Genomic DNA, 10,310 nt, shown 5'->3' with positions numbered 1-10,310 from the left:
TCCTGCCTCTTGCAATTGCAGTGCAAAACTTTCACGATCTGCTCTGGAGGCTTCATTTTCCACCATTTTTAGGGTGCTGTTTTTCCTTTTTTTTTCCCTGAGTTTTATGTGCCCAGAGAATTGTGAGTAATCGAGGGCTGGGAAAGGATATACCAGTTGCGTCCTGCATTTCTAGGCTGCATACGAAGGGTCCTTTACTTTAGAACCTACCTCGGCTGCAGCTTGCGTGAGTTTTGCCATGCATGCATTTAGTCCTTTTCCCCAACACACACACACCAAGTGCAGGGTAGAGGACTGGTCACAGCTTGGTTTATTCCTTACAGCTGGGAAATGAGAGCAGATACAATGAAAACAGTACAAAAAAACCCCAAAAACAATAGAAAATGCCTTGGACACTTAAAAAGTACATCATGAAACTGATTATGAAGAATTTGATATAAACTACCAATATTTACATCTTTTTTTTTTTTCTTTTTTATCTGAAGCAGGAAAAAAAATACCCCCCCCCCCCCCCCCCCCCAAAAAAAAAGCTTCAGGTTGTAAACAGCATCTTTTTTTTTTCTGAAACGAGTCATCATCTCTCGTTTTTTGGCACCATTTCGAGGTCTGTGAGCGGACTACAAACTCATGAGGACTATGATTATGGCTGCAGCATGGAGATGATCCCAGCGGAGCACAGTGATGACCTTATAGCAACATGCGTGTCGGAACTGGCGACTGCAGCGCTGCTGGCTTTTGGGTGCCGCTGTGAGGCGGGAGGTCCGGTCACAGCTGTGAGGAGAAAGGGCAGTTATTGGCCGTGATCTGATTCTCCTGCACTTTTCAATGCAGGGCCAGCTAAAATAATGCAGTTCCAGGGAAAGTGACTCAAGGCCCAGCGGTTCAGTCCCAGGAGCAGAAACTGACTGCTACGGGAGGCTGATGCTACTTCCATGAGCCACATATACACACACACACACATTCACAACCTCTGTTTGCACAAACCAGGGATGTAAAAACTACATAAAATGTAGTACTTAAGTAAGAGTATGTGGCACTGAATCAAAATAGAAACCCATTTACAGTGGAAATAAAGTGAAAATTGGAAAAATATCTACAGTTGCTGGCAAAAGTTTGGGCACCCCTGGCCAAATGACATTTGGTTGATTTTTGAAAACTTTAAAAGAATAATTGTGGCATGTGCAAACACTGACACCCTTCAGTCAGCACTTGGTTAAATGCTCTTCGGCAGATATCACAACTTGCACTTGCAGTTTTTGTAGCCTGTTATGAGTTTTAAGATCTGCTCACATATTTTTAGTGACATTCCAAGTCAGGAGACTCATTCCAAAACTTTGACCTGTCGTAGAAGCCATCCTCAGCTTCGGTTTCTTTGTCTCATTTGCTTCCATATGTAGTGGAATCCATTTTCCATGCAGTGTTTCCTGTGCCACTGACTGCCACGCAGCGCCCATGCTTAACAGTTGGTAGGAAGTTCTTTCCAAGAGCTCAGTTTTAATGTCCTCACCGCACTTAATTCCACTTGTTTGTTGACTTCAGATGTTCGTTTCTGTGATGAACTCACCAGTAAGGTTTTTCTTCTGATGATTTCCATGCAGATTCTCTGTTGGTGCAAGCAATGCTGCACAGTGGAACGGTGCACCCTCACTTCTGTGCCAGTTAAACCTTCCTGTAGGTCAATTGAAGTAACTTGGGGGTTTGCTCTCCGTTAGAGAGTCCCGCCCCCAGATCCTATCTTGAGCTCCTCCCGATCCTTATATAGCTGATTAGAGGAGCCAATTTTTGTTAAGTGTTGGCACAAGGTTTCAAGAGTTATTGCAACCTAGAATTGTCATCAGCTCCCCAAATGTCTAATGACTATTCTTGACCTGCCTCACCAGCCCTAACGAATCAGTTAAGGCCTTAAACTTGAAACCTTTCCACAAGTCATGGTTACTTACAACATTGTTAAAAGCAAGCAAATGTAAAATAACTGCTTTAATATTCACAGATAGGTATTATTTAAAATTCTTGCTTCTTTGATAAATCAATAGAATGTGTCATTTGGACAGGGGTGGACAATTGTTTTTATACAGCTATACATTTAAGCATATCGAAGTATATAAAAATAAAATGTAAATGAAATATATAAATGAAAGGTTTTGTGTTTGGTTGTGTGTGGTGGGCTAATTGATGGTACTGGTTTCTGCACACAGACAAATTAGCAACAAGTTGTGGGCAGTTTTATTTTACACTGATATAAATTTGAATGGATGTTCTAATTACATTAAATTATTGAAATGCTTTCAGTAAAAGAAGGGTTCAATTTTAGTAATACTTGTGTAAAATACAAATCTTCCAAAATAATATCTAAGTACAGTAACAAAGTACAGTTAATCTATTTTTTACCCCTGGCACACACACACACACACACACACACACACCACACTTTGAGGTCTAGATCAGTAAAAAATCTAACATATTCAGCATTAACCTTCATGTGTACTTGATCAGACATGTTTGGGGTCTTAATTTCTCATTTTTAGTTTTCCACTGGAGCTACAAGACTAATTTAGCTAACAAGCTCTAAAGCTTAAAAGTTTAAACCCCCAAGTGCCCACCTAAATCATCACACACTTGCCTTACACTTTCGAGTTACTCTTCATTTGCATGCACATCTACATATTTATTCCATTTACTGTTAGTGTAGTAACTTAGTTTGGACCTTAATCACCCGGCCTTCATGCACACGTTTGTATTTGTACTTATGTTTTTGTTTTGTTTTACACCCTGTCTCATGTTTTATCTATCGTCCTTGCACTACTGTATGTCCTAGCTACCTGTCCTGCACCAGAGACTTAGTCTAACAGTGTTTGGTTGTACTGTACAAGCCTGTATTAGTATCATGACAAAAAAGCTGAACTGAATTGAACTGAAATCTCCAACAGGCTGATCAGGGGGTTCCAACACTGCCCAAAATATTATCTACATAATGCAAAAAATGACATCTTACACAGCCAGGAAAACTGAAAATGAACAATCAATGTTTCAATTTATAATTAGAACTTATTTGGCTTCATAAAATGAAATGAATTCTTTATTAAATAATTAATTAATTTCCCCACCCGCATATGAAAGCCGGATGATCTTTGTTTATCTGCTGTCACTGGACAGCTGAACAGGCCTGGAGGGGAACTGCTGTAACAACATCAGCTAGTTAGCTAGCACTAGCTAACAGACTCCAAATAATGAGGGAGCAGGCATGGACGGATGAGGACAGAATGTGGGGAGAACCTTAAATGCTTCATTTTTGAGAAATGTAAAGGTTTCTCTAGTACTGAGCTTAACGCTCGTTCAAGCTCGTTTCAAGACATTTCGATCTTTGAATTTGATAAAGATGATTTATTACATATTTATTTTAATATGGACTTATTCTGGATTCTTTTTGGCCCTGATTTGTTGCAGTGCAGCTAGCACAGCCTTCCATTACTGTTAGCATAGCTACGTAGCCTCGTAGCTCCAGTGAATAAAGAGGACACCTTCACACACCACACACATTCTGGCTGATTTACTACATCTGCATACGTTTGATTTTCCACTGATCTATTCCTTTACAAAGCGGTCCCACACTCACTAACACATTCACACATTGCATTTAACAGTCTGACAAGCTACGCTAGTTTCTATCTAAGCATGGTTAAAAGTCCTGGTTGCTGTTCTTCTCGCCTTATCTTTGCCACAGATACACAATCTCTGCCACCACCTTCCTCGTTCAGGTTCTTCTGTTTCTGTGCTTCTCCCTCTGTGATTACAAATCTTTTCCCCCCTTGCTGCCCTCGAATAGACCCCACACATACATATACACACACACACATACGCGCACACAGTGTATATGAGCAAATTTTGCCGGTCACCGGGCTATTAATGACTGGGTTGTGGGTTCGATACCCGGGCTCGACAAGCTGCCACTGTTCGGCCCTTGAGCAAGGCACTTCACCCTCCCTGCTCCCCGGGCACCGCAGCAATGGCTGCCCAACTGTCCGGGCACGTGTCCTCAATATCACTAGTGTGTATGGGTTAAAGGTGGAGGCCAAATTGCATGTGTCCAACACTAATGGTGAACATGCTTGTCTTGGCTTGGGGATCCCCCCTCTTACTGCCCTTGGAGAGCCCCCCCACACACACAAATCACATGTGCATTAAATGTATATGTATATATCTATGTATGGTATAAGTTAATATGTAAATATTCAGTATTTCTATTTGTAAATTTGTGTTCTTTCTGTACTATTGTGATGGACGATGCACCCAAGTTTTTCCCTCACCTTTACACCTGTGTAACGTGATGTGATAACAATAACAATAACCGTGATTTGATTTGATTTGAGACCACAAAAGCACTGATTTCTTCTTATCCACTAATCAATTGCAGCCAACACTGAGCATTGGCAGCTGTCAGAACAAAAGTCAGCATTTTATTTTTACACATAGTTTGGAAACACGTGCTGTAAAAAGCAACAATATAGTGCATTGAAATGACATTTTTCCTCTTATGCAAAGTTACCATTCTGGAGATACAAGCTTTTGTTCTAACAGCGACAAAATCTGACTGGAATATTTAAGCCACGAATGATCCAACATGCCTTTTTTTGACGCAGATTTTGACCTCCATGGCCACCATAGCAAATCTACTAAGCTGTGTTGGTCAACTGAATTGCAAGGTTACTAAATGTTAGACTGCTTAAAGTGATGGGTGTACCAATCCGGGAATGGTGCTGTCATCCTTAGGAAATGCCAAGTGATGCAAAGTTTTCAAAGGAACAGCTAAACAAGCCTGATGCATTTTGCAAACAGTTTCTACAGACAGATCTGGAACTGCTGCATACCATTGTATTTTGCAGGGTTGTGCATAACGAATAACTCTTCACCTTTCTGCACTTCACCTTGGCCGGTCTTATAATAGGAATATACCAGCGGAAATAAGGAGGAGGGCTTAAGGCAGTTTATCTGAATTGGAACACAGCCGTATGGCAGGAAGGTCATTTTTGGATAAAATGCCCAGATGTGTCATATATGCACCAATGTTCACTGCAATTGATTCAAGAGTATGTGTGTGTGTGTGTCTGTGTGCTGTTTTAGGTGCTGCCTTGCTCCAAAGCACATTTCACATCATCACCACTCAGTTCGAAGAGACCATCTTACAGAAGCTGCAAGCACAGAACGATGATGTGAATAAATAGAAGTACAAATATAAATATATGGCACGAAAATTCACAACACACACATCAGTCAGAAACGTCATCGTGCTTTTCAGGAAATCACGCCCACCCCCCCCCCCTTTTTTCCCCCCAATCCAACCCCAATCCAACCCCCCTGTGACAGTATCTCCAACAACACGTCCCCCACACATAGCAAAGCTCTAGGAACATAAATAAAAATAAAGATATTCAATATTAAATGTAGAATTTGACGTAGCAGCTTATCGAATGGTAACTTGGCACTGGAGAATTTCGAGCCGACTTCTTCTCTGACTGGCAGCGAGTCACAGGGACACTGCCACCCAGAAATTCTCACACAGGGGAGGTATATTTCACTTATCTGACAACCTTGGAGAGAAAATGCCCATTTTAGAGTCTTTTGAAGGTAGATGCTTCTACTTTGAGAGAAAGGGGGACAGAGATAGGACAGCGCTGAAACTTCTAAACTCCGAGGCCACCGCATAATCTGGTCAGTAAGCTGACCACTGCTTCCGTTGGGAGGGGTGGGCAGTGGCAGACGGGGGGTGTGAATCTCACACCTTGGCGATGGTTACCACAGCAACTGGACAAAGGTAACCAAGGCAACGGTCGACATGGGACGCGCACAGCCTGGTTTCAGTGGCCACGCTAATGGCGCTGCGGATTCGACCTACTGACCCCTGCAGTGGGAAGGTCACGAAGGGGCAAGATCCACCGTCTTAGCTGTAGTGTCTGTGTGCGTGCATGTGTGTGTGTGTGTAGAAGAGGGCCGACAAGCATGTCAGTCTGTAGTTCCGTTTCGCTTTCCAAAGTCACAGAACAGAGCAAGACCCAACAGAGATACTTATAATAATAATAATGCACCATTTGAAATCATTGTTTTTCTCTTTTGGAAAGGGGAAATAGAACCTATAGAACCCAAATGAAGAAAGACCGAGCGGATTGGACCCTATTTTAGACCCAGAAACGGAGAGGAAAAGTAGCGAGTTATATCAGGTCTTCCCTTTACGGCTTTACACATGGTCAGCTGGGAACGCGTTAATAAAGTTCAGATGTGAGTGTGAGTAAATAATATCCCTTTGGAAAAGTATGTCTGTAATTGCTGACACTATAATCCATCTCCTCTTCTGGTTTGGACCCTCCCTCCACTGCTGGTCGAGTGAAGGAAAAGAGGGCGAAACTGTAACAAAAGGAGGCGTGGCGAACAAAACGATCTGGCTCCTGAAGGGCCGAGGCCATCGACAGCCAGAGGGAGAATGAAGCTGTGTCTTCAGAGTTGGGGACAGGGCTTAAGGAGGGGGGTGAGGGGGGCGTGTCATCAGGGTGGAGGCGGGATTTGAACCCCCAGCAGCTCGTAGGCAAAGATGTTCCAGAAGATGGCAAAGAGGAGAAAGGTGATGAAGGAGAAGACGAGGACCCACCAGGAGCACTGCTTGTGAAGGGACTCCTCGTAGCTGCGCAGGATCAACAGGCCCATGCTGATGCCCACCACAGCCCCCGATAGGTGGGCCATGAAGCTGGGCTGCGGCCCAGACGATGGCAGCGGCGGTGAGAAGCGAAGCCACACTGCACGGCCGACCTCGGAACTCACTATAGACCAGAAGAAGAGAAGGCCAGATTAAGATCAGTACATGAAGAGAGATTTACACAATCATATCAGAATATTATGACTACCTACCTAATAGTGGGAATTATCACCCCTGGCTCACATGAGTCGTTCTGTGGCATGGACTGTACTTTAGAGGGTAACTGCTCCACAGTGGCGCGTCGATTGCTCTGTACCACACGCAGGAGTTGTCGTTCCCCTTGGCATCAATGTCTCGTGTGGGACCACTGTTAAGTGTAAGAAGTCCAGTCTTTGTACACCTTCACTATGGTGGCTCTACAACTCCCACGAAGTTAGCAGTTTTCGAGATGCTACCACTCCTCGTCCGGTACCCTATTTACATGGCCTTTTGGACATCAGTCAAATCGTGTACTTTGCCCATGATGATCGTTCTGCACTCTGCTACAACTGACTGGTGTGCTTGCTTATATATATGTGCAGCATATAAATAAGCATGACATATGTGATGTCCCGGGCAGAGTTAATTTCAAACCAGGGGCAACTAGAGTGAGGGTGTAGCAAGAATGGCCTTCTCACACATTGAGTGCCTCCCTACGGCATAACTGTGGGGAACAACGACTCCATCAAGTGGTACAGAGCAATCGACGCGCCAGTGTAGTGGTACAGAGCAGTTAGCCTCTATAATAAACACCTTCCTTAATACTGTCCATGCACCGAAGACTCACTAGAGACATTTGAGCCGACCATTCCCACCTTTTTTTTGCACAATATTAAAGACAAGGAAATTTTCAAAACAAAAACCATCCTTTACCATCCTTTTTTATTGGCAGTCAAAGCAGCCATTAGGTTTAAGCTATTTCCTTTTCAGGAGACATTTCTGACGTCCAGAATGTTTCGCTGTTCATTATTCATCATTATGCACCTCCTCAGGGTGCAGGTGTGGAAATATCTGCACTATTAAAGCAAAATATATATAAATATACTACATGCTGTCCACTTGTTTAAATAAGAACAAACATAAAACTCTCAAAATTACTAAAAACAGAAATATATGTTGTATTTTTACAGACAGTATATATATGTTTTGCTAGCCACAGCCCTCCTATCAAGCAGCTGTTCCTGCAATGTGTATTAAACCTAAAATGTCAAGCACTGTGCTCTGAATCACCAGGGACACAGAAATGAGGCCATCCCATAAATACCCATTAAAAAAATACCAATTTTTAAATGTTTTTAAATAATTTCATAAAAAAAAACATTTATTTAACACATAGCATTTTCCATATTAGTTCTTCACACACACACACATATTTGGGTTTGACACATACTGCAGACCAGCGCAAGGATCATCCGCAGCAGTTTATACGGACACTTCATCCCGGCCCAGTTCTGAAACACACACGAATACACACACACACAAACACACAGGTGGGTTAGAGAGGTTAGTGCATGTGTGTGTGTATGTGTGTGAGCAATTCATGATTAATGAAACAACAGAGCAAACACACTAAGTGCATATGGAGTAAAACAACAAGCCCCCACATTACTCACACACACACACACACACACACACACACACACTCTAAGAGACCATATGGGCCTTAAGTAAAGTAGCTCGTCCTACTGAGAGTCGAACGACAGACTTTGCACGCAAACCAAAATCACTATTGTATTATTAATCTCTCTCAGTACAGAACACACACACCTAAACACACATGTACAGAAGATGGAGTGGGTCATTTTAGAGCTTTTAAACATGAGAAGAAAGATTCACCCCCATATACACTGTGTTCAGAAGCTTGGAATGAATTTATTCAATAATAATAATATAAAGTCAGTATGGTGGCAGATAAACATACAAAGTGTTGTTTTCAAATGTTCAGAATTCTTTTGAAAATTCTTTTCAGGTTTTAAAAGATTTTTTAAAAGACTTTTGAAGCCCACTGAGAACATGAATTCTATTAAAACTGATTATATTGAACATTTCATTGCTGTCCAATGACAAACACATCTCCAAAATGGTAACTTTACAGGAGAGGGGAAAAATGCTCTTAACTTTGAATGGAAGTCAATGGAAATGTAAAATAAGACTTAATGCTAAATAATTTACACAGTGGTCAGAGCAGCTACAGGGTTCAAACCATGGAGAAAACTAAAAACAGACATGGAGATACATGTTTTTCATTGGACAGTCATTTTGCCTGTGTACTGAAATGAAGCTATCGAAATGTAATTGAAGTGTAGCCTAAGTTTTAATTCAAGGGGTCTAGCCTTTATATGTGGTCCAAAGAGGTAATGTAAGTGTGTAAGTGAAAGATGCAATCAGTAGGCTAAATAAAAACAGAGCATCAGAGAGAGAGAGAGCAGAAACTCATCAACACCAAAAGACCTGGAAAACAATCAAAGCAGATGAACACCTAAAAAAACCTTTACAACATCTAGTCAAGTCCAACAGCAGTCTAGAGGTGTATCATTTTTAAACTCTACAAGCAGGAAATGCTTTCATGAATGTATGACACAAAGACACATTTTCCTTTATATGTCTCTCTGCGCCACAGTTTAACATCCAAATCAAACCAATCACAAGTGATTGGCGTACATTTCAGTTTCACCAAGCTGAAATTACAACACTTTTCACACCGCCCCCCTCATTTCAGGACACCATAATGTTTGGGACATAGCAATGATGAGAGAAGGAATTTATTTTTGATGGCTTTACTTAGCAGGCAGGTTAATCTTGGTCTCATCTGTCCACTTTTCCCAGAATTCCAGAAATCTGCAGGCCTTTAAGTACATTTTGCAAACTCTAATCTGGGCCTATTGTTTTGTGGTTTGCATCTCACATTGTAGCCTCTGTATTTCTGTTCATGAAGCTGTTTGGGATCTGTTGGAGGCTCCTGGGCATGCGGCCTTAGAAATCTGTCCCCGAGATCCACCAGCCACCATATTCCAAGATTCATGATGTGGATGTTACTTAAGTAGTAATACCATAAGTAGTAATATAATTAATATAATATAATTAGAGTCTGATTGGTCTGATTCGAAATTGTAAGAATGTTTTAGGTACCCTTCGATGCCTAATTCAAATCCCCATTGTTTAGGTTGTTACGTTACGAAAACAACAGGAAATAACAATATGAGAAAGTGATTATAAACGTGTGAATGGTGTGTAGAGCTCTCTCAGTGTGTATAATGTGTTTTGTATGGTTTATTGTAGTCATAAGCAGCGGATTACAGGAGTGTGAAAGATGTAAAAAGCCAAAGATGCCATGAATTAATACTCCATCTGCTTACTACTACAATTAGGCATACGAAATCACAACAAACACAAACGAGATTCACTTTTTATGTAATTTCTTTTTATGTATTTTCTTTTTTTTTATTTCATTCAAAATAACAACTTATATAATGCAGACTCAAGTAAACTGAACCAGACAAGGTACTTTTAGACTAGACGATTAGAGGTCAGGATTCCACCAAATCGCCAGAAACCAGTGCTGACTACACTGGTTCGCTTCCATTTCCCA

General features: G+C 41.6%; 1 protein-coding gene across 2 annotated transcripts in view; it reads right to left on the bottom strand.

Moving 5' to 3' along the window:
* Positions 1-517: 517 nt before the first annotated feature.
* Positions 518-10,310, bottom strand: part of rhbdl1 (rhomboid, veinlet-like 1 (Drosophila)) — a 49,604-nt gene continuing 39,811 nt past the window's right edge. The window contains exons 7-9 of one of the 2 annotated variants that reach the window (XM_072680157.1): positions 8,112-8,172; positions 6,638-6,806; positions 518-771 (exon numbers count right to left, since the gene is read on the bottom strand). In XM_072680157.1, the coding sequence (XP_072536258.1) occupies positions 618-771; positions 6,638-6,806; positions 8,112-8,172 (384 nt within the window). In that variant the 3' untranslated portion in view covers positions 518-617. Of the gene's footprint in view, positions 772-5,365; positions 6,807-8,111; positions 8,173-10,310 lie in introns of those variants that run through there. The other variant, XM_072680158.1, reaches the window with a different exon arrangement.

This window comes from Salminus brasiliensis, chromosome 5 (genome assembly GCF_030463535.1).
Source record: "Salminus brasiliensis chromosome 5, fSalBra1.hap2, whole genome shotgun sequence".
NCBI lineage: Eukaryota > Metazoa > Chordata > Actinopteri > Characiformes > Bryconidae > Salminus > Salminus brasiliensis.
This window is presented reverse-complemented; position numbering and strand designations above follow the sequence as displayed.